This window comes from Acanthochromis polyacanthus, chromosome 6 (genome assembly GCF_021347895.1).
Source record: "Acanthochromis polyacanthus isolate Apoly-LR-REF ecotype Palm Island chromosome 6, KAUST_Apoly_ChrSc, whole genome shotgun sequence".
In the NCBI taxonomy this organism is placed as follows: domain Eukaryota; kingdom Metazoa; phylum Chordata; class Actinopteri; family Pomacentridae; genus Acanthochromis; species Acanthochromis polyacanthus.
The window spans coordinates 6,269,779-6,294,867 of NC_067118.1; the positions used below are offsets into that span (position 1 = coordinate 6,269,779).

The 25,089-nt window shown below is 40.7% G+C and overlaps 1 protein-coding gene across 1 annotated transcript; it reads left to right on the forward strand.

Annotated features, from left to right (window-relative positions):
* The first annotated feature begins 8,590 nt into the window (after nt 1-8,590).
* On the forward strand, nt 8,591-25,014 carry LOC110961738 (glutathione synthetase-like). The gene is made up of 13 exons (XM_051949934.1): nt 8,591-8,879; nt 15,199-15,343; nt 15,545-15,690; nt 17,185-17,260; nt 18,323-18,462; nt 18,564-18,680; nt 18,775-18,855; nt 18,985-19,062; nt 20,359-20,425; nt 20,951-21,145; nt 22,154-22,235; nt 23,611-23,800; nt 23,886-25,014. The coding sequence occupies exons 2-13, from the start codon at nt 15,209-15,211 to the stop codon at nt 24,007-24,009; spliced, it is 1,431 nt and encodes a 476-aa protein (XP_051805894.1). The 5' UTR covers nt 8,591-8,879; nt 15,199-15,208; the 3' UTR covers nt 24,010-25,014.
* The last annotated feature ends 75 nt before the right edge of the window (nt 25,015-25,089 follow it).

Consider the following 25,089-nt stretch of genomic DNA (forward strand, 5'->3'; position numbering starts at 1 on the left):
CAGAGACGAGTGTGGAAGCGGAGGGACAGTGAGCTGCACCGTGGAGATATATCCGCTCATAGAGGGCCAGTGTGTTCTGGATGAACTGTAAGTGTGGACAGCTGCTGCTGGTTCAGTAAAGCACCTCGTTCTTCCCCTGCAAAGTTTGTCTTATATTGGTTGTTACCATGAACGAGCCACACTAAGCTAAGCGGGCTATATATATGTCAGGGTAGAGACTGCGATTTGGTAGAATTGGAGTTTCTACCAGTAGAGATTGCGATTGGAGTCTCTACCAGTAGAGATGGAACTTTAAATCTGACCCCTGCCCTGATCCCTGACCCTAACCTTAAAAGTCTAACCTTAGCCCTGACAAATCTCTACTGGTAGGATTGGAGTTTCTACTGGTAGAGATTGCGATTGCAGTCTCTACTGGTACAGACTCCAATTCTACCAAATCGCAGTCTCTACCATGATATATATATATATATATATATATATATATATGGCATGCCATATATATATATATATATATATATACACACACACACATACAGCTATATCAGGGTGAAAGTAGTTTTAAATTCTTGCCGGTACTATCACTAAAACCCTCATCTCGCGGTAACTTCATGCATTTTAAAATAGCAAAGTTAAAACACAAACAAATACAAACATATTAATATTTTACTTTAGGCCAATGGAATAGGTAGGAATTAAAAACACTTGAAAATACGGTAAACTTTTTGCTTTAATTGAAACACTGATAAACATCCAGAATACAAGGCTCTAAGAACAGACATGAGGTCATCAGCAAACACTCAGAATGGAACTAAACATCAAAACACATCACCTAAAAGATTTTCCACAGAGGCCTAAAGTAGTTATAATAGTAGTAGTTATTTTCTGATTTTCTGTGGTAACCCTTCTGTCTTTTCTTTAATCAAAGAGGTTATTTTCCTCTGCATTATTACTTTGGCAATTTTTTTTATTGTTTTGTATTGCTTCTCTCCGTCTTTATTTAAAATATCATCTATTGATGATAACTGCTGTAAATCCAGGTTAAAGTTTTTCAGCCAATCACAAGAACGTGTGGAATTTCAGGTGTAATTTATTGCTCGTCCCGTCCCGGAACAAGCGGCGCTTGTTGACGTCTATTGACTAGTTGTGGGAAATGTCCCAGTGCAATAAATCAAGCGCACCTACTTGCTATTGGCTGGCCATAGCAGTCGCTGTGTTACGGAAAGTAGACATGCACGCGCACTCACGTACTGCTGAGTGAATGGTCGATAGCAGGCAGCTGGGCGGCGTACCGCCACCAGATCTTTGGCTGTTTACAGTGTGTGTATATAAATAGGAACAAGTTTTTTTTATTTTTAAAAAAAAAGTGTGATAGTGCAATGAGGTCCAACATCTGCTTTAAAGTGTCTGATGTCAGTAAATGCTCAGTATGAATTGGTTATTGCACATTAAGATGATTACTGCCCATCAGTGAGTCTCTGTTGGAGAGCAGGGGGGTGGGGAGAGGGAGGAGATATTGTGCAGTGATGGAGGCAACAGCTCTGGGGAAGAAGCTGTTCCTCAGCCTGGTGTCCGTGTTCTGATGGACTGAACAGCAAGTGTCCTGGGTGGCTGACGTCCATGCAGCTGGACCATGCTCTTCTCTGCTTAGTGAACACAGAGTCCAGGTCCGATCCTCTGGTCCCCCTTTACCACCTGGGATGGATCTTGTCTGTCTTTTGCTGTGCAGGAACTGTCTGCCCTGGCAGAGGATGCTCTCCATGGTGCTTCTGTAGAAGTTTCTGAGCCACTGTGGGGCCAGACCAGCCTGCTTCAGCTTCCTCAGGAAGAACATCCTCTGCTGGGCTTTCTTTACCAGTGTGGAGGTGTTTAGTGTCCATGTCAGATCCTTGGTAATGTGCATGCCAAGGAATCTGACTGAGTCCACCCTCTCTACCTCTTCTCCTCTGATATGGAGTGGGGACTGTATGACTCTCCTGGTCCTCCTGAAGTCTATGATGACTTCCTTTGTCTTGGTGATGTTGAGGACCAGGTCGTTGTCTGCACACCACCCTACCAGATGTTGGACCTCCTGTCAACAGGAGTCCCTGATAAGGCCTACCACCATGGTAACGTCAGCAAACTTTATCAGGGTTTTGGAAGAGTGGATGGGCACACAGTCCATGGTGAAGAGGGTGAAGAGAGCTGTCTAATGTAATCCATCTAATGGGTTCTATTTAAACTGGCTCATTCGTAAAATGTGGTGATCAAATGAAAGTTCATTAGGTTCGCATCTTACCCAAAACCACTGTCCTAAAGCATGTTTCATTCTCAAGATACATCCTGATTATGGATCAGAGTTTTCTTATTACATTATTTGTAAATGTATTACTTCCATCCGTCTTACAGACGTTAAATTAACCTTCAGTTTTCAACCACATTTGATCTCAGCCAGATATCCCCAAGACCTCACTGGAACTGGAAACATCGTGTCTGCTAAAACACAAGGTGTGTATTATCCAGGTGTGTTTGCTCTGCAGGTGTTGTTGATCACTATTTTGAGCTTTAGGACTTCAGCTGGTCCAATTTTAAATATGTGTTTGGTCACAGCACACCAGTATCTGTGAAAAGCAGTCATTGGAACATTATGCAAGGCAAAATTATCTGCCTGCTGGTGGAAGGCATCCTGGATTGGTAGCTGGATGGTGCTGAGAGATAAAGTCACAATCAGAAAAAAAGACACACAGATTGTGACAACACTAGTTTGTGCTGGGTGGAGGCGTGTGGGATGTGCCACAGATAATGAACACTGACTGTATAGGCGGTGACTCTTGTCTCAGACCTCAGACACTACCGTGCTGATGATGGGAAAATACGTTTTTAATTTCTTTGTTGTAGTTTTTCAAGTCATTCTCTGCAACAACCTTTTTTCAGAAGTGCAGCTAGACTAAAAGCTGGATATTCAGTAAGTACTTGTGTTAACACCATGTATGGTGCTTTCTTGCATGTGATCCAGGAGAACGTTGGATTTGTTTGGTTTTTGTATGTATTTTGGTAAGTTTAAAACTTTTTTTCAAAATCTGTCTGGATAATCTCCATAATTATTGATGCCATAGGGTCTTAGCTGTAAACCTGAATGAGTTAGATTGGCCTCTCCAGTTAATATGTATAACAGTCAGGTAAAGTGGTATTTTTTATCTTATGTTTAGGGTTTGATGTCATTACTGTGTATGTTACTCCCAGTGTTGGGCAGTAATGTCACTACAAATAGCATCGTTAGTAGTTTAACTACATTTTTCTGTAACGACGTGATAGCGTCGTTTACAAAATCAAAAAACGTTTCAACAGCTTAGCTGATCTTTTGGTCATGTAGCGCGGTAGCGAACGCAAAAAGCTACATTAAAAATGATTAATGTTGAACTGCTTGAAGCGGAGCTTTCTGCTCTGCTGCAGTCTCATCTCACACTTTTAAGGATCAGACAGTGACATCCTCTCCAAACGCCGACATGTCTGTGTCGACCAATAGAAGCGGAGGAACTGTTGATGTCGTCATTCAACAATCCCTTCCTGCGACTCACTGGATCCACACACACACAGTATGGCAAGCCGTTTTAACATTTAATGCCCAGACTGGATATTCGCTACAGATATCTGTAATTCAGTTCTTCCTAGTCGAAAAAAACGTTAGAGATATCAACAACTCTATTTCTCCTATCCGTAATTATCATTTCAGATATCCACAAATGCATTCTTCCTAGGAGAAATGACGGCACTTTTGCCATTCATGTGTATGAGTTACGTCATTGCGCCTATCCATAATTCAGTTGCAGATATCCGCAATATGAGTTACGGATATCCATAATTCCAGTTGCAGATATCTACAACTGAATTACGGATAGTCAAAATTCCAATTCGAGATATCTTCAACCCCTCCTCAATTACAGATATCTACATGTTTCTTTATGGATATCCATAACTCAGTTTTGACTAGGCGGAATTCGTTGTAGATATCTTAAATTAAAGTAATGCCTAGTCAAAATGACGTTGTAGATATCTCAAATGGGAATTACGGATAGGCAAAACTTGATTGTAGATATCTAAAATTATGTTAGAGATATCTTTAATGGATTTTGATAGAGATATCTAAAACTGGAGATATCTGTAATTACAATTCTGCCTATGCGAAATGTAATTAAAGACATCTTGAATGACAGTTTTGACTAGACTAAATGACGTTGCAGATATCTGTAATGTCGTGCTATTAGTCCTCCCACTTTCAGGCGGAAAGCGGTAAAATGCGCGATTTGAACTTTTGACGCCTTTTTTTTGTCTGTCGCGGCCATGGCCTCCCGGCTGGACGTTTCCCTTTTTGACAGACTTTTCAGTACAACTACCGTGCTCGACAGGAACTGGCAGCAAGAGAAACGAATATTGTGGATGCAACGAGACGACTATTTCGCCATCAACCCCAACTCCTTTGGAGTAAGTGTTGCTAGCATAGGCTACATACCACCGAACTAGCAAGGTAGCAAAAGCGCGGCTAAATTCATTTCATTTTTCTGGCTATAATTGATTCAATAAATAGCAATCAAAGTTCCCCATCTCTGCTCTCTGCTCTCTTCCTCAGGTCTCTGTTTCTGCGGTTGCCTAGGTGCTGCGTCTACCGTCTTAAAGGGACAGTAACATGCGTTCTATGAGTTGCTGGTTTACTGTGTGGGTTACATTCACATCTATATAAATGTCTTTTAATTGTGTACGAACTGCCTTTTGCACCACTGCATGGTGCACACTGTCACTATGCATATCTTCAATGTATAGGAAATGTAAGTTTTGTATTTCTATTTTGCTCTATATTGTACTCTATATCTTCATGTAGTTTAAAACTTACATGCCTCTTTACCATACTTATCTCTCCCCTTTTTGAGCTACTGTAAATGCCAATGTCTCTTGGAGATCAATAAAGTATCAACCTGATCGACAGGTTTGATTGATCTATGTATCATGTCTTGTTTTCATTTTTACCTTTACTTAACACTGCAAGCTCCCCATGGGATGAGCGTGGTTGTGGTGTGACGCATGCGTGCCTGCGTGCCTGTACAGGGCTGATGATGGTTGGACGCTCATCCCATTCGGCCGCATATGGATAAATAAACAAAATTATTATTTTTGCCTTTTCATTGTGATGGTGGCAGTGAAGAGTGACAGGTAAAAGGGAGAAGAGTAGGGGCAAGACATGCAGAAAAGGGCCGCAGTTAAGAATCCAACCCGAGCCGCTGCACATGGAGCGCCTGCTTAACCCGATGAGCTATACATGGAGCTACCAGATACCCTGTAAGTAAAATTATTTAATAAATACCAGCGCACCGACCCAAACGACCGAATGAAATAACGTTCAATCCGCCCCTGCCTAAAATAGAGCAACGTCATTCCGACGAGTCATAGTGACGTTTAAGATATCTTTAACTTACATTTCGCCTAGTGGAAACTGAATTACGGATATCTGTAATTTTCATTTAGGATATGTGACGCGTTTCATGACGTTTCAGTTATGTCATAAGAGATATCCGTAATTCAGTTTCGACTAGGCGAAACTGAGATTTAGATATCTCTATCTGTCCTTTCGGATAGTCAAAATTACGTTATGGATATCTTTAATGAAAATTCCGGATATCCAAAATTCATTAACGCCTAGTCAGAATGGAGTTGTGGATATCCGCAGTCTTAGTTCTGGATAGTGCACTCTAGGCATTAAATGTTAAAACGGCTTGCCATACACACAGGCTGCATCCATATCTCCACCCTCTGGACTTGCAGACTGAGCCCTCGCGGACTTCAGTCATGCGTAATGTGACGTCTTTACCGTCATCACGTAAAGTCTGCAAGAGCGGGAGTCTACAGCATTATGAATGCAGCTAATAGACAGACTTGGAGTCCGTTTCAGTCATTTCCGTGGCACTGTTTGAAAAACTACCATGTATACGCTATATTAATTAATTTAGGTATGACTTACATTGGAGGACTTGCTTTCGGCCTTTTTCTCAGCCCATTATTTTTCTCAGCTCATGATTTCGGCTTCAGACTGCACAGCTTTTATAGGCCAGACGCAATAAAAAAAATTTTTTTTAAAAATCGAAAAATTTGAACGTCATGTCCATATAAACTGGTGAAGTCTTTTGTTTTTCCTTTTATTGAAAATAAGAGCAATACACTAAACAATACAATAGACAATACAATGGAAAGAAAACAAAACAAAAAAAAAAATCACAAAACGCATACAAGACATTCATTCACAGCATCACTCACAACACACACACCCCCCATCCCCCACACACAATATTTAGGTTGTAATATCATTACAGACAGCATATAACAATTCATTACCATTTGTAACAGTGCAGAACATAAACAATAAATCACAGAGTCATATTAGGACAGTATCTTTCAAAAAGCTCATGGGTTTTAACAGCTTTTTTAAGGTCAACCTGTCTAATCACATTCACATATCGTTTTACTTCATTATAGAATTTATTCCAATTTGGTTTCTCTTCAGCCCATTTAACTTTATGAATATGATATTTCCCTAAAGTGACAATCAATTGTTTAAAAGTTGACAGATCTTTATTGACTACTTTTTAACATTAAATAAGATGTCCTTCTCCGGGAGGCAGATTGTTCGCCCAGATATATCTGATAGAAATTGCTGTACTTTAGTCCAGAATATCTTACTGTGCCCACACAGAAAAAACATATGAGGAATAGTCTCTATCTCACCATCACAAAAACTACAATTATAATTGATATCTAATATAAACCTTTGTAATGTTTTTTAGCAGGGTAAATATTGTGGAGTATTTTATAAGTAACTTCTTTAATTTTATTGTTTATACAGAACTTCTCGTCGACCAGCCACACCCTGTCCCTGTCAATCTCACCGTACAAAGAGTTCCAGTGAGACACAGCTGCAGCTCTTGTTTTTGGTTATATGAGATTTCTAACAAATTTGTTTGAGATTTTCCCCTTATCACATCTATTTGTTCAATAAATAATTGTTTTCCTATTTTTTGAATTTGAGGGTTAAATTTAACACCTTTTAGGAGGTGAATTAGGCCCCCCGGGATAGCATTGGAAACAATAGTGTACTCTTTGAGCGAGACCGGGAAATTTAATTCAGTCGTAAAGTCATTGCAGTTAAAGATTTGCCCCTGGTCATTAATTAGTTGATTCGTCCAAATGATTCCCTGATCAAACCATGCTTTTAAGAATAGTGATTTGTTTTTGTGTTGAATACTTTCGTTATTCCAAAGGAAGCAACTGGTTGGCGAGAAGCCCCGCTTGTAAATCAGCCTCCAGGAGAGTAATGCCTGTTTGTGAAAGTTTGACAAAGCAAGCGGAACTTTCTCAATCTTGTAATTACATTTTAGTAAAAAGTTCATTCCTCCTACCTGGTCAAACACATAATTAGGAATAGCGTTCCAAATATTCACCTTCTCTTTTAACAAACGGCATAAGTAGTTGATTTTAAATGTGTTATTCAGTAATTGGAAAGAGAGTACTTCAAGCTACAGGCTCTATAGTTGTTGATTCTACTTTTTCTTGAATGTCTGCAGATATTAGCCACAAATCTATACAAGATTGCCGTGTTTGATCTTTATTACTCCAGGTATACATTCTATCTGATGGATGTTTTTGTCTCCAAATGTCAACTAATCCCAAATTATTACAAACATTCTCCAGCTCATTTTCCTTCCCGTCTCTAGGGGGCCACCTGTCCCTGTTACCATCCATTACTGCATTGAAATCCCCCCCCCTATTATTTTAGCTAAAGGATATTTGATCATCCATGTACCCAATTTATTTTCTATTGTGGATAACAATGTTTTGTTTGTTTGTCTGTCGTTGTAACCATATATATTGGTCAATATAAATACATTTTGATTAACCTCAACAGAATAACCCAGTGGCCATTATTGTCAAATTCTTTCCCAATTATCTTCCCTTTAAATTTCTCTTGTAAGATTGCGACACCTCCAGACCAATTACTCCCATATGAAAACCAAATTTCTCTTCCCCATTGACTCCTCCAATATGTTGCATCTGATTCTACTGCATGTGTTTCCTGAATAAAATAAAAGTCTGCTCCTTTCCCTTGGCAAAACAAAAACAACCCCTTTCTCTTTAATTGATCCTTCACTCCCCTAACATTTATAGACAACAGATATAGACATTACCACCCACACACAAAATGAATAACAATCAAAGATTAAAACCTAATTACCCCTAATCCTCTCCTAGGATATAGAGTAACTGAACAAAAAGAGCTGCATGACCACACCCGGGATTGTGGCTCAAGAAATGCAGATTTAGTGCCTTATTTCACCTTCGAGAGATATTTTTCTTTTCCTAACTTTTGTTCAACTTTGTAGCTTTTTTTTTTTTTTTTTTTTTACAATCTGTGAGGACAAAACGCAAAAGAGAGCAAAAATAGTCTACAAATCATAATATACTATTTTATCTGTCCAACAGAGACAAATCATGTTCATTTAATCTCTCAGACCCATTTGACTCCAAATAAGTCAGTTCCTCTTAATCATCATTCAAATCAGCCACAGTAACTTTTCTACCTTCAATATAAGCTCATGCACCTCTGAATCCTGCGCGTTTCTTCTCCTTCCTTGCTTTGTCGACGAGGGGCCACAGTTTGTTCCTGGCGTCTTTAGTCTCTTGGCTCAGGTCGTGGGACAGGGTGATCTTCCTCTCTTTGGGCACAGCCGATGTCTGTGCCTCCTCCCAAACCCGCTGCCTGTGGTCCCGCGACAGGAACCGGACGATAATACGCCGCGGTGGGGCTCCTCCTCAGTGCGCGGCGGACCCAGCCGGTGAGCGACGTCCAAACTGAACGGCAGGTGAGCGGCGATGCTGGGAAGACAGATCCACGATGATCTTCTTAACGTTTTCCCCATGGCGCTCGGGGATTCCCGACACCCTCATGTTCATCCGTCTTGAGCGATTTTCAATTTGAAGACATTTTTCCTGGAGAGCAGCGTTCTCTTTTTTCAAAGCACTCAGCTCCGCTTCATGCTTGTTCACTTTTCTCGACACTTCTTCCATCTGCTCTCCCTGGGCTTGCAGTGAATGAGTCAGCTCTCTATTTGTGTTGTTGTTAACAGCTTCCTCTATACGTTTTAGCCTCACAAGAGACTCCACATGCATGTTCTCCAGGCATTGCATGGCTAGAAGGAGAGTATAGTTAGATACGTCCTCCTCCTCTTCTTCATCATCGTCCCCCTCTTCAGGCCTTCTGGATTTCTTTCTCCGCGGTTTTGCAGATGTTTGCAGCGGTTTTACAGATGTTTCCAGACCTTGTTCTCCCAAGGTAAGTAAATTGTCCAAAACCTGAAGCTGGTCTGGTCTCCAGTCCCAATCCTTTTCGCATAGTTGTGTAAATCCTCCATGCCTAGCACCAGAGAAAAAGCAAGGCAAAGCGTGTCCCTGCAGGTTGCTCAGGTGTGGCTAATTAGCCAATTAGGTTACCTCTCGTTTCAGGCTGACATGGAAAAGTCTCTTTTTCTAAGTTTACATAGTATCAGGCTCTTGTAATTCCCGGGCGTGTTTGGGGTTTAAGCTACCTGCTCATGTTTCTCGATATGTTTGTCCCATTCCTGACGATCGTATTTACACCCTCCCCCTTCAATTAAAGTGCCCTCCACAGCTGCGAGTGTGACTTCTTTTGGAGTGACACTCGGTAGTGTAGGGGGCGGTTTGGGATTCAGCCTTGATGTCGTCATTCAACAATCCCTTCCTGCGACTCACTGGATCCACACACACACAGGCTGCATCCATAAACAAAATACTGACTAATGAACACATTAGTCAGTTTTCTGATATATTGATTATATTGATACTCCATACATGATTTATATATGTAGTATGATTTTCTCTGATATATAACTTTTATCCATTATAGCCTATCTGTATGTGAATGATGTTGATACTCCATCTATGATTTGTATATATTCATTTTCTCTGATATATAACTTCTATCTATTGTTTTATATAGAAATATGTGTTCATTAGTCAGTATTTTGTTTATATATGTATATATAGCGTAATCATATATTGTCTCTTCAAATTATTGAAATAATTGGCTTTGCTGCCATTATCTGCTTCTCTAACATATATTAGTGTGTGTGTGTGTGTTTACAGTGTTTCCAAAATACCTGTCTACAGTCGAGCTTAATATCAGAATATTCTATTACCTATTATTATTATTATCTATTATTCCCGCTATGAATATTAAAATACGCCGAACCATTTGTCCTGTATCATAGCTACATGTATGACATTTGTAGCAAAAAAATAAAAATAAAAAACGAGTGAAAATCAGTTTAATATTCAGAGTTAAGATGGATTAAATGCGCTGTCAAACAGCGCTGAGTGGAGCAGGTGACCAGTCCAAGATGGCGGCCCCACCGCTCGTCAGCCCCATAGACTGTATATATAATGGACGTAGCATCTGGCTCCAGAATTGAAGCCCACCCGGAAGTGTCAAAAACTTGCAATATCCCGCCGTCCGCTGGGGTTGGCTCCAAAAAGCTTTTGCTCCATAGACCCCAATTCATTTTTGGAAAAAATAAAATTTGATAGACTGATTTTCTACAGCTCAGGATTTTTTCCCCGTTAGTTTTCATGGTCAAAATGAGAGATCAGGTGGCCGATCTTAAAATAAATCAATACTGAATTTTAAATAAATCGTTAAAGTTGGCGGAGCCAGGGGGCGTGGCTATACTTGATAGACAGCAACAGAAGCCTCTGCGGTAAAACGTGGGCGGGATAAGAGAGTCCTCAGCCAATCCTGCCCCTAGTTGCTCTCCGGTCCAGCCTGTTTGATGACGCTTTTTACGTCACTGACTCCAAAAAATCCAAAACGGCGACCAGGAAGTAGCAAAATCCGGGCTTCATTTTCTCAGCATTGAAACCAACGGGTGACGTCACGGTAAGTTTACGCCTGGTCAGCCCCAATAGGCAGTAGCGGTCGATGCCGCGTCTACTCTTTATTATGTCTATGATCTCCACCCTCTGGACTTGCAGACTGAGCCCTCGGACTTCAGTCATACGTAATGTGACATCTTTACTGTCATCACGTAAAGTCTGCAAGAGCGGGAGTCTACAGCATTATGAATGCAGCTAATAGACAGACTTGGAGTCTGTTTCAGTCATTTCTGTGGCACTGTTTGAAAAACTATCATGTATACGCTATAATATTAATTAATTTAAGTATTACTTACATTGGAGGACTTGCTTTCGTCCTTTTTCCGCCATTATTTTTCTCAGCTCATGATTTCGGCTTCAGACTGCACAGCTTTTATAGGCCAGACGCAATAAAAAAAAAATCGAAAAATTTAAACGTCATGTCCGTATTGCAATGAATTGTGGGTAATCAAACTGGTGAAGTCTGCACCCATAGATATATACAAACTATGTCTGCACCCCAGAAAGTCCACTTGAGGCCCCTTGTGGACTGGATGAATTGTGGATTTGGACAGCCCTCAGCACTCCCAGACTTCCCATGAACGCGCCCGCAAAGTCCGCGAGTTCGCAAGTGCGGTGAAGTCCAGAGATTTGGATTCAGCCACAGACGCTCGCTTCGGTTCACTGAGAGATGAGAGGAGGGAGAAGACGAGGAGCAATCGAAGGAGTCAGAGTCACCGTGGCCCTACCTAAATAGTTATATGAGTTTTTGTGAAAAAACGGAGAAAAGTTGTTTTCAGATGCCTACTGTGCCAGCCCAAGGCGAAGTTTCTGTCAACTTCAAAGACGTTAAATACAAATCTGAGAACCCATATACAGGTGACTACCGAATATGCACAACCAGCAGCAGTTAGCTAACCACCACATGTCAACTGCAGTATAAGATGCACACACAAACGAGCTACTTTTCAACATCTAAAATTCGCGTGGCAGTAAATTAATTAAATTAAGCGTAAGGTTGTGGTGGCAGTGTGTGAATGTGTATAAATTGGGGGATTAAATAATTAAACTGATACATACAGGAGGGAGGGCTGCTCAGTAGTGCAGTGGTTAGCACTTTAGCCTTGCAGCAAGAAGATCCCTGGTTCAAATCCCGGGGTGGGCCTGGGATCTTTCTGCATGGAGTTTGCATGTTCTCCCTGTGCATGTGTGGGTTTTCTCCGGGCACTCCGGCTTCCTCCCACAGTCCAAAAATATGCCGAGGTTAATTGAGTACTCTAAATTGCCCATAGGTGTGAATGCGAGTGTGATTGTTTGTCTGTATATGTAGCCCTGTGACAGACTGGTGACCTGTCCAGGGTGTCCCCTGCCTTCACCCGAGTCAGCTGGGATAGACTCCAGCACCCCCCATGACCCTAGTGAGGATAAAGCGGTGTATAGAGAATGGATGGATGGATATAGGAGGGAAGAGGTATGGGAGAAATCGAGGTAACAGTAAAACCAAAATCTGTCTTCTTCAGTATTACTGTTAACACTACTGAGCAAATGGCTGAAAAAAATAACAGAAAGGGAAACAAAAGTGATGGCATAAATGATTAAATATCTTAATCTTACACTCAAGACCAAAACTGAGTTAAGTAGTAGTGGATACAGCACTTTGGGAAAGCATTGAATGATTTTACATAGATATTAGACTTAAGAAATAAAACTTGATTTAACACCCAACGTGAATACCCAAATTATGTATAATATTGTCTTACTATAATATTGCTTATTTTATATGGAAATGATATCAAATTTAACCTATTATACCCTCCAATGTAAGTGGTCTGTTCATATAAGCTGCTGCAACTTAATTATCAGATACATTATGTCTGCAATACAAACTAAAAAGGAAATCAAAACAATGATTTCTAATGTAAAAAGGTTGATTCATTTTAAATATAGCTCCACATATTCCTCAGTGTATCAACTTACTAAGTTTGGAGCACTGAGAACAAAAATGATGCTTTAATAATAAACAAGTCAGCATTTTCTTGTCTCCGTTTGACTGACTTCATTAGTCCCTGAAATTTTTTGGTAAGAAAAAAAGTAACTTGAATGTATTAAGCTACTTTGGCCATATTGCTGTAGCTTAGCTTGCTACATTTCTGTGGGTCATAGCTTCAGTGTAGTAAAGCTTGATTTAACACGGAGTAGCTGGTAGCTTAGCTCATTGTAGTTTCCAAGTAGCTTGCCCAACACTGGTTACTCTGATAAATCTACATAATAAATAACACTGTAGGGTCTTAACCCAACTGCATACACTTGTTGTGACTTTAATCATTTTCCATTTTACTGGATAAACTTATGACACAACTGCTGTTTAAATGTGCTCTATATAATACTGTTGACTGAGTTTGACTGAATTATGTATGATATATAATAAGGGTTTAGAACAGGTGTCCAAGAACAAGTAAATCAAGTTTTATGGCACAAGTGAGTACAGTAAAAGAGTTCAAAACGCTTAACCTTCCTGTCGTCCTGCAGGTCAAATTGACCCGTTTTAAAATTTTAAAAATGTGGAAAAAATATATATATTTTCACAGTGAAAACTTGAACATTTTCAAATTTTTTTAGGAAATTTTTGAACATTTTTTGGTGGAAAAAAAATTAAAAAGTGTTTAAGAACATTCAGAAAAAAAATCAACCAAAATCCAGTGAATTTCGCCATCAAATTTGGGGATTTTTTTATTTAAAAAAATAAAACTTATGAGGGAAACTTTTCAGGAATTTTCTTCCTGAAGATTTTGCAAACTTTTATAAATTTGGGGAAATTTTTTTCTGAATTTTTGGACTTTTTTCAGACAAGGCAACAACATTTTTTGGTAAGGACAACACGAGGGTTAAAATGCAGTAGCGGTGAATGACTGAAACAAAGAAAGGGAAGGAAAAACTTCACATATACAAGAAATGAGGATATGTGTACATGCTTTATGAAAATGTAATGCACACACATCCATCCATCCATTCTCTATACACCACTTTATCCTCACTAGGGTCGCGGGGGGTGCTGGAGTCTATCCCAGCTGACTCGGGTGAAGGCAGGGGACACCCTGGACAGGTCACCAGTCTGTCACAGGGCTACATACACATGAATGTACTAATGTACATAGTACCCAGTTTGGGCGTGCATACATACTAAAGAGGTTTTTCATTATTTTTACAATTTTCTACCGTACAGAACAAAATCAAAGACATCAAAAAACACGGCCATTTTTCCTCAGTTGGGTGTTTTGGTATCCATCCACAAGCTTCTGGTTCATCTTTGACTCCTCTGGACAGAACTGGTTCAGTTCAATTAAACTTGTTGTCTTTCTGAATCATACTTGTTTCTTCATTAGTCCACAGGTTCTTGATAGGTTTAAGTCAGGACTTTGGGGAGACCAGTCTAGAACCTTCATTCCAGCCTGATGGAACCATTTCTTTACCACGTCTGATGTGTGTTTGGGCTCATTGTCTTGTTGAAACATCCAGCAGTGTCCAAGATCAACCTTCTGCTGATGGTTTTAGGTTTTAATCGTCCTTCTTCTTCATTGCATTTACTTTGTTGTAAAGCTCCATTTCCACAGAGCATGATACTGCCACCACCATGCTTGATGGTAAGTTTGGTGTTCTTAGGGTTAAAGGCCTCACCTTCTCTCCTCCAATCATATTTCTCCTCAGTTTTTTTTTCCATCTGACCACAGAACTTTCCTCCAGAAGGTCTTTTCTTTGTCCATGTGATCAGCAGCAGACTTGAGTGAAGCTTTAAGGTTCTGCTTCTAGAGGAAGAACTTCCTTCATCATGGATCCTCTCAGCTCATGTTGATGTAAAACCCTGTGGACACTGACAGCTGTGTTCCAGCAGCTTCTCATTCATTCACACCTGCTTTTACATCATTCTTGCTTGACTCTTGACCATCCTGACCAACGGTCTCTCAGCAGCAGGTGATAGGTTGTTTTCTTCCTGATGGTGGCAGTAACACAACTGGACCACGAACTTCAAACTCACATACAAATGATTTTTGGATCTGTAGTATCTTTGAAATGGCTTCAAATGAGTTATTGGAGTCAATGGAGACTCAAATCTGCCATGATATACATGTTATTTACAAGTGTCTGTAAGCTTTTGTCCACAACTGTTAGACCAACACACCATAACTTTAAGGTAATTACACTGCAATCTAAAGTGTTAAGGTGAAATGTGTGAATTTGCTGTATTTTGCCCTTCAGACCCATCATAATGACGACAAAAGAGTTTCTTCAGCAGCTGATCACAAACCCTGAGCAACTCAGCAATTTAGTGGAGGAAGCTATCGAGATGGCCTTTCAACAGGGGTTCTTGTTCCGGACATGTGAGACTCCTAATTCATCAGAGGTAGGGGCAACCACATTGAATTTGCTCATATAGGTTTTAGGTAGTTCATACTGCTTCTATTCAAGAGAGGCACTGCATCAAATGAGTATTTGTTTATTTATTTGTAAGCATTTCTGGAATGATAAAATGAGCAAATAAAGCATGAATTTTTCCTAGTCCCTATAGAAGTAATGACTTGATGCATTTGTGTCACGTTTTCAGGTCGTCACCTATGCTCCATTCACACTCTTTCCCTCTGCTGTGCCCAAAGCCAGACTTGTCCAGGCTCTGGAAGTGCAAACTCACTTCAACACGCTGGTGGACAAGATCAGCCAGGACCCAGACTTTCTGGAAGAGGCTCTTGCAAGGTACAAGGGGAATTTTTGGTGGCATAGATGAGAAAATGTTTCAGTTAAATCCAAATTAAGAAAATTCTACACTTTGAATTTTACAGCCAGAAAACAATGGAAAACTCCACAAATATACTGTCTGTAGTAGATGTAGAAATGTTAAAATGTGAGATAATTACAGTCATGGAGCAGTTAGTAATCCACTTTTATCTTCCCTTTATCTGGGGTTGGGTTGTGGAGGTCCAGTATTTAAAACTTTTGCCCTGGGGCTCATTTAGTACCAGGACTCAGTACTCATCCCTGGACACCAGTGACCTTCTGACGACAGCTATTAGCCATTTCTGCGATGGAGGCTTTGAACATGGTCCACTCAGATTCCTTGTCCCCAACCTCCCCCAGGATGCAGGAGAAACTCTTCAGGAGGTGAAGATCCCAGACAGGGACCTCTGCCAAATGTTTCCACCTCACCCTCTCTGCATGTTTGGGTTTACCAGGTCTGTCCGATGAGCTTCTGTCAGATCCAACTCTCCACTAGGTGGTGGTCAGTTGACAGCTCTGCTCCTCTCTTCATCTGAGTGTCCGAGATGTATGATGACGACAATGACAAAGTCGATCATCAACCTTTGGCCTAAGATGCTTTCGTACCACTTAAACTTATGGGCCACCTTATGCTTGAACATGGTGTTTGTTTTGGCCAGTCCGTGACTAGCACAGAAGTCCAATAACAAAACACCACTCAGGTGCAGATCAGGTGGCCATTCCCCCCAATCACCCCTCCAGGTTCTCCATTGTTGCCCAGGTGAGCTTTGAAATCCCCCAGGAGAAGTATGTAGTCCCCAAGTGGTACCCCATCCAGGACACCACCCAGATGTTCTGAGAAGGTTGTTTGCTCTGAGCCACCGTTGGGTACATAAACACAGATGACAGTCAGAGTGTTTTCCTCAACAACACACAATCCCAGTGAGGCGATCCACTTGTTCTCAGGTAGAACTCCAACAAAGTGACACTTAGCCGAGGGCTTGTGAGTATCACCTCATCCACCAGGTGCCCTCCAGAAAGAATCCAACTCCTCTCCAGGAGTTTAGTTCCAGACCCTTTGCTTGTAGAGGTGAGCCCAGCTATATCTAGTCCATACTGCTCCACCTCCTGTACCACTTCGCGTTCCTCTCCAGTAAGGTGATGTCCCATGTCCCACAACTAGTCTGTGCCACCAGGGGCCAGCACGCCTAGGTGCCCACTCCTGCCCACTGGACGGTTAGCATAGCACCCAGCCCATATTTCCAGCCCTGCAGGTCAGTGGCACCATGTTACCGGGATATTCCTGACGAAGTCTCTTGGGGCAAGGCTCAGCTACCAACCTTTTGTATGCACTGCATTTACATGACGTGGTGATGAAACAGAATTCACAGTGTCAACTTTTTCTGTTTTAGTTTCAGTTGATGATGGTCAGACTGGAAAGTGTTTTGTTGCTGATGTATAAAGTGTAGTGATTTGTGTCCTCCTACATTGCAGTACTATCCAGGCAGATGATTTCACAGCCAGGTTGGTTAGTATATACAGACAAGTGCAGCAGGAAGGTCAGACACAGGTAAGAAACATGATTTACAATCCAAATAATGTAGATAGCCTCCCTTGCACTTTGAAACGCTGGAGTTATTTAACTTTTTCTTAAGGCAAACAAATCCCATAAACAGACCTCAGTTCAGACATGTTTATTCTACTTCCTGACTGTCTGAGGCTCATTAATTCCTACTGCAGATATACATTCTGAAAAAGGCCATAAATGCACACATGACAAGGAAATACAGCATTTCTCATGACATTTTCAGTGCTCCAATGAGCATTTACAGCAGCAGGATGAGATCATTTTGGAGTTACTAAATAAACTGGATCGTGTTCATTATAATGAAGGAACTGTGACTCACTGATGTGATTTTAATAGTTTATGGACAACACTGGAGAGTATGTGGTGGTAGTTATTGATCTGAAGACGGGAGGACTGTCTTTAAGAACCTAAAAGAGAAGTCCAGTTGCTTTAGGATTGGTGCATGATGATGCATATATACTTCAATGTCCATCACATAGTCACAAAAACTCAAAGTTCCACTGACAACCCATATTCACAAACAGTCTGAAGTAGTATGAAGTACTTTAACGGTAGCCTGTGAACGTAGTGCACTGTCTGTGGCATCATTTACTGCAGCTCTGATTAGTAGCACTGTGTCTCCTGCTAAACCTGATTACTGCTACAACTGTCTTTCCACCGCGTTGTAGTTGGTTGCCATTCTTCCTGGATCCATTTGCATCTTTGTCAAGTTTCACTATCAGATTTTTACTTGTGCTGGTAATTATTCTCAATATGGAGCCATGATGAAGACATGCAGATCGGCACAACTCATAGGTCCAACACTGAAAAAGTTCAGGCGTCCACAGATCCTTTAAGACCCGTGTTCGTGCAATTAGAGTAAGTGTGAATTGCAGATGGACTCAATTTAGCCTCAGGTGTATTGAGGTTGTTTGTTAAATAAAATGCTGCGCTTGTTAAGGTGTATTCACTTCTGTATTTAGGATTATAGTGACCGATGATTAGTTCTGCAGCTGAAATGAGTAAATTTAGAATTTGGCGGTGAATTGTGTGTCCTCTTTCCAGTCCATCGTTGTTGGTCTGAACCGTTCTGACTACATGGTGGAGCAAAGCATGGATGGAACATCTTCCCTGAAGCAAGTAGAGATCAACACTATTGCTGCAGCTGGTTTTGGTGTGTTGGACCGTCTCCCTGAAGTGCACAGGTATCACATAAGAAGTCTCTTCAACCACAGGAACGTTACGTTAGCAAGTCGAACACCATTCTAAAACAGTTCCTCATCTTCGTACCAAAAATACTTCTCAGACACATACTGAGAACTACTGGCCTGCTGAAGGAGAGCGAGTGTGTCCAGGATACCAATATGACTCCTGCAATGGCCGCTGCTCTTGCAAAGGCCTGGGAAGTTTACGGTCAAAAGAAGTAGGTGTAGTGATGTGTGTTAGTTTAACAAGATATTTAGACTTCACTAGTTACTGAACAGCAGCACATAAGCAGGTTGACTCTGTTTCTGCAGGGCAGTGATCCTGTTTCTGGTGGAGGATGTTCAGATTAGTCAGCTCACTCAACGTTACAGTGAAATAGAGCTCTGGAACAGGTAAAGACAGAAGATTTAAAAGATATATGATGGTAACTGCATCAAGATATCTGCAAGAGTTTCACTTTTCTTGAGCAGAAAGTTGATAGGTAACATTTTTAATATGAAAAAATCTCTCTTCCTGTGCAGAAATATTCCTGTCATCCGAAGAAAGTTTGAGGAGGTTTCAAGACGAGGATCTCTGGATGGTGATAAAAGATTGTTTATGTGAGTGTAGATTTATCTTTAATAGCTGTGAAAGGTCTTCAGTGGACTTCAATAGTTGTCATTTTGCCAGATACACATATTGACTTTTATACCCAGCAGGACTTGATGAACAATAATGGCTAATATGAGGCTTTGCAAATTACATTAACCAAAATGTAAAAATGAATATTTTTGACTTTGGACAGAATGTCTTCACTTTTTCCCAACACAGAAACACAATCATGATTAGGTTTGATAATTATTTACTGAAACACTGCCCCGGGCTAGCTATTCCCAGTCTTTATGCTAAGCTAAGCTAAAACCCAGTTGGCTCTACATTCTTTAAACATAAAACCAGTCCGACCACAAAGACACCATATTGGTAAGAAAATGACATCAAAAGCAACAATCAAACATCTCATCTCATGTACTGACTATACCTCAGTGCTAATGTCTAGCATTTCTGTCAGCTGGTAGTAACAAAAAAAACAAATAGATGTTATCGATTGGGTAAAGCAATTTATTGCTTAGTGATAAAACAAACAAAGGAAAAATGTCATTCTACAAAGAAAACAGAGTTGCTTGGTGTTGCTAACTCAAAGAACCAATGAAAAACAAACAAAAGCTAAGAGAGTTGTAAAAAATGAGCTCAAACAAAATAACACTAAACTCCTTAGACGCAACAGCGACAATCATGTGACTAACAACATTAAAAACAAATGAGTGCAAGTGGAAAGAAACTAAACAAAGAAGTGCTGAGAAAACTCAAGACTCAAGTAACTCCTAACCCAGTTAAATTGATGTTAGAAGAAGTTGTATAGAACACAACGATGCACCAAGACGAGCCGCTCACATTAAATCTCAGCCGACTCGACTGTGAGGTTGGTTGTAGGCTTATAGCCATAGTAGACCAATCAGCCAGAAGGACGAGGGCTGGAGCTCCAGACCAATTACCCCGGATGTTGGAGAGGTGGGATCTGGTGCTCTTCAGCCGGCTGTAATCAAGTTAATATAAACTATCTCCCCAAATACAACACCATCCTCATCACAACAACATGAGGCCTCCAGCCACCAGAGGTCCTAACACCTGTCCATGATAAGGCCAACAGGAAACTAAAATCTTCTTCCATGCACAACATGGCATGTTACAAAGTATATTACAAATCTTACAGAGTAAGCGTTATCCACCATCTTAAACTTGGCTTTATTTTAGGCTCAACATACCATGCTAACACATTGTTCTCCCTTCACAGTATACCCTTCAGTTCCTTTAGTGACTTCTGGGTTTTTTTATGCTTTCTACCTTTAACTCTGCAGAGATGGGCTGGAGGTAGCTGTAGTGTACTACCGCTATGGGTACATGCCAGACAACTACACTGAACAGGTAAGATATCATTAGTTCTAAGCAGCTGTGTTTCTGTAACCCATTTTCTGGCAACTTGGGTTGAACTTATCTCTTCATGGTGAGTGTAGAGAGGTGGGGAAGGTAGGATTTGTCACTTTTCAGACTTAGCATATTGACTGATGTAAAAAGTAGTTATTTAAGCAGCTTTGAAGCTGTACTTTCAGCAGTATCTGAACATACCCATTCCTAGTGAAATATAAGTTCACGGTCGTCAGGTTCTTCTGCACCGAACAAAACAATAGCGTGATGCCAGGGTACAGTCATGTGGAATAATGTGAACAAACAGTTCAAATAGGAGATCCAAGAGTTTGCTGTTCCGATAAGTCAATAGTTTCCATCCAATGTGCTTAATTTGTCTCAACTGTGCGATATTTACCAAAGCCTGCTTTATTTATCTTTTATTTTTAAGATGCGTCATAGCAGCTAACATTGCTATTTCACTGATGTAGTGTTCTGAATCAAAAAATGAGGTTATTTGTAACCCAGAATTCCTGTATGTTGTAGAGCTGGGCTGCTCGTCTTCTGATGGAGCGCTCTCGGGCTGTGAAATGTCCAGATATCGGCACCCAGCTGGCCGGAACCAAGAAGATCCAACAGGTTCTCGCCAGTCCTGGAGTTCTGGAGAAGTTCTTCCCTGACCAGCCTCAAGTGGTGGAGCAGATCAGAGCGACATTTGCTGGCCTCTACACTCTGGACATGGTTAGAAAATAATGTCTTATTATTGTTTTATTGTGTAGAGGTGGAGGTGAAACTGCCCGACACCCCAAAAGCCACAAACTGATCTACTGTCATTTGTTTTGGCAATTTGATCAATGTTCCAAACAGACGGATTTAGGTACAAGAACTTTTTTATAATCTTAAGGTTGAGAAAAATCAACAAATAAGGTGAACAAGCCTCTAAAAAAGGAGCTGCAGTAGTCACAGAGTTATTAATCCTACTTTCCTGGCTCTAAACACCAGAATTGAAATGTCAGATGTCTCGGTGATTTTGATAATAACCCATAACACAACTGATGCAAAGATCAGCAGGTGTAATGGTACATGTCCACAGGAAATGCGTTATGGTGGTATCGGTGGTCCAACGCCTCGCGAAACTTCCATAAAATGTCTAAATCAGCCGTTGTAAAAGTAAAATCAGGACAGATTCAGCAGCATATTTCTCACAGAACTGTTTTTGCAATAAACGAGAAAGTTTGTGACCGAGCAGCCATGTTGGTCCAACACTTCTACCAGACTGAAGGTCTGAAGGGCTGTCATGTGACCACAAAGCAGCTAGCAAGTGACCCACCCACCAAACCTGCAATATTCCAATGCTGTGTGTTTCCAAGAGAGAAAAATGCTCCTGTGGACATGTACCATGAATCAGTTCTTGTTTGCCTTTGGTGAAGATGATCAGGTTAAAATCAAACATGCAAGACTTCACTTTCCAAACAAATGTTGGTGTCGTCTGATCAGAGAGCGTTCTGCCAGTTTTCTTCAGACTTCTTTTCATGCACTTCAGCAAAGTTTTATCTTGTAGTTTTGTGTCAAACAGCAAGATGCCATCCTTTGAGGTTAACAATGTGAAATGTCCATCATTAACAGCCAGCAGACTTCTTCCCTTTTCAGTGCATTGCTGCATTTCTTGTATTATCACCACCAACTGTGTGACTGTCTATGTGCTTTTTGCAAATTTAGAATTAAAGTTTTTACTCCTTCTGGCACCAGGGTCCAGAAGGAGACCAGACAGTCGCCATGGCTTTGACCAACCCACACAAGTTTGTTTTGAAGCCTCAAAGAGAAGGAGGAGGTAAGACAACATCAGACAAAAACTAGCATGTGACATATGTTGAGGATGTTCGGGAAGTCTGCGATGTCGAAAGACGAATCAGGAGGCAAACTCAGAGACACACTGGAGACTCAGATGGCTTATGTTGAGAATAAGGTTTACTGATACCAGGACAAATGATACAGCGAGTAACACAGTGATGTGAGCACTGGCAGCATCAGTTCTGAGGAGTCTCTCTGGCCTTGGGTACGTATACCATTTTGGAAGGCATGCCATGTTTATGTTACACTCCAAATATGGAGACAGGAAAGTTAGCTCAGGCTCCATCTGGACAAGAATACAGCAATATGACCTTGTTATTCTGCCGTCGTCAGCCAGATAGTTGTCTTTTATCCCTATGTTATCCTTACCAAGCGTCTGTCTGTCTCAGGGTCAGATTGGGCACAGAGAGAGCATAAACAGGTTTGCATCCTAAATTAAGGAGAACCATAGGTCAGGGATGACACCTTGTAGAGTATTTTGGGGTGAATTGGTACCTACACTTGATTTAGGGTGGCTGCAGCTGGCAGACGCACCGGCATTTGGGATGTCATTAAATAACAGCTGAGGGGACACCTCAGTCGTGAAAAAGTGAGTAATTTTTCCCCAACAGAGGATCTAGCTTGGCACTATACACAGTGCCTATAGAACATGTGTAAATTTGCACAGAGTAGGCTTTCCTCGAAAAATGAGTGAATGAACAAGAAAGAGACCAGTGAGGGAGGCCACCAAGACTGTTGTGACTCCTTTAAAGGATTTACAAACTTCAGCAGCTGAGATGAGAGAGACTGTTCATACAACGACTGTTCTTTACCAGTCGAAGCTTTATGGAGACAAAGAGAAAGACACTGTTGGAAAAATCTGGACTAGAGTTCACCAGAAGACATGTGGAGACTCTGAAGACACCTGAAAGAAGGTTCTTTGGTCTGAGGAGATAAAAAGCTTTCTGTTTGTCAGACTAGACACTACAGTATGTTAGTGAACACCAAACACTGCACATCATCATAAACATTCCATCCCAACTATAAAGCATGGTGGTGGCAGCATCATGACAGGGAGATACCAAGGCTGCATCTACTAATACTGACCTGAAGGAGGTGAATACTTGTTCAGTCACCTATTTTATACTTAATATGTTTATTTTTTCACATTACATCGTAGAAACCCGTTTTCACTTTTTTTTAAAGCTATTATAAAAAAAGAAAAAAGAAGCAAACTGATGAGGATTCAGTGTTGAAAAGCAATCAAAGGGGAATACTGTCCAAGGAGGGTGAACATCTTTACAAGGCACTCAGAATATGGCACTGTTGTAGTTATTATAACCAAAAGACTGACCTCACTGCGTTTCTGTTTTTAGGAAACAATTATTATGGAGAGGACATAGTGCAAGTGCTACAGAAGTTTAAAAATGACCAAAGGAGGGCTGCTTATATTCTGATGGATAAAATCCAACCCAGAACAGAACAAAACATCCCACTGAGGAAAGGACTTCCACCCAGACTCACTACTGTTTCTTATGAAATAGGAGTTTTCGGAGCCTATGTGAGGTACAGTATACACAGAGACATGCATAGGAAGAATAAAAAGCTGTCATATGGGGTTCAGTCCTGATGCATCTGTATGTCCATGCAGGTACGAAGGAGAAATGATTCTCAATGAGGCTCTTGGTCCTGTTTTGAGGACTAAGAGCATTGAACACGATGATGCAGGGGTAGTTCGTGGAGTAGCTATGTTTGACTCTCCACTCGTCGTCTGAACACTGAAACAAACCTCTCATCTCATTTTCTAGTTTGCACAACCTGGATTCATTCCCTCAGCTCATCTCCTCCCTCCACAGATGCTAATCCAGGGTTAGCATTTTATTTTTGACGCGGCAGATTTTGTCATATTTCCAGAAGACCTATAAAAAAATCAATAAAGAACCAAACACACATTTGTTTCAGGGATTCCATTCTAGGAAATTAAGAATTATTTTAGTTTTGTTCATGACTGTAGGTAAAACTGATCCTTTCATTGTCTAGAACTTGTTCTGACCAACCACCTGTCAGCATGCTGGTATGACTCTTGAAAGTTTACCCAAAATGCACTTTTTCAAGTTTTCTCTAGTGAAGTATGAGAAAATAGAAACACATCCAAGGTACCGATGATTGTTTCTTTGGTTCTGTATCACAGACGTTAAACTGCTGCAGGTTTGCTGTTTAATGCATCCCATAATACCCCAGTCCTACCATCAAGCATGGAGGTGGCAGTATCATGCTCTGTGGAACTGGAGCTTTACATAAAGTAAATGGATTGAAGGAGGAGGATCACCTCCACATGCTTCAAAATCTAAAATCATCATCAGAAGGTTGATCTTGGACACAGTTGGATGTTTCAAAAACTACTATGAGCTCAAACACATCAGATGTGGTAAAGAAATGGTTCCATCAGGTTAGAATGAAGGTTCTAGACTGGTCTCCCCAAAGTCCTGACTTAAACCCATCAAGGACCTGTGGACTGATGAAGAAACAATAAATGTAGTTGGACTGAACCAGTTCTGTCCAGAGGAGTCAAAGAAACAGGAAGCTTGAAACCAAAAGAACCAAACTGAGGTGAAAATGGACAAAGGACATATCACCACATATTATTTTTTAAGTCTGTGTATATATATGACCCACCAGATTTTGTAATATTTCCAGAAAATCTAGAATAAATTTATGAACAAAATAAAATGAATGCTTGTTTTTAATTACAATAATTCACACGTTTCAATCATTAAGAGTTCTAGTCACTGGAAACTCAAAGCTACAATGATATAGATGGTCTTTAACCGAATGTTTAACGACAATCTTGATGA

What these genes read in the sequence shown, in the direction of transcription:
- LOC110961738 (XM_051949934.1), top strand. Translation starts at nt 15,209, where the DNA reads ATGACGACAAAAGAGTTTCTTCAGCAGCTGATCACAAACCCTGAGCAA. An exon ending in CGTCTCCCTGAAGTGCACAG is followed by an intron (nt 18,463 to 18,563) that starts GTATCACATAAG and finishes AATACTTCTCAG; the next exon opens with ACACATACTGAGAACTACTG. An exon ending in GAAATAGAGCTCTGGAACAG is followed by an intron (nt 18,856 to 18,984) that starts GTAAAGACAGAA and finishes CTTCCTGTGCAG; the next exon opens with AAATATTCCTGTCATCCGAA.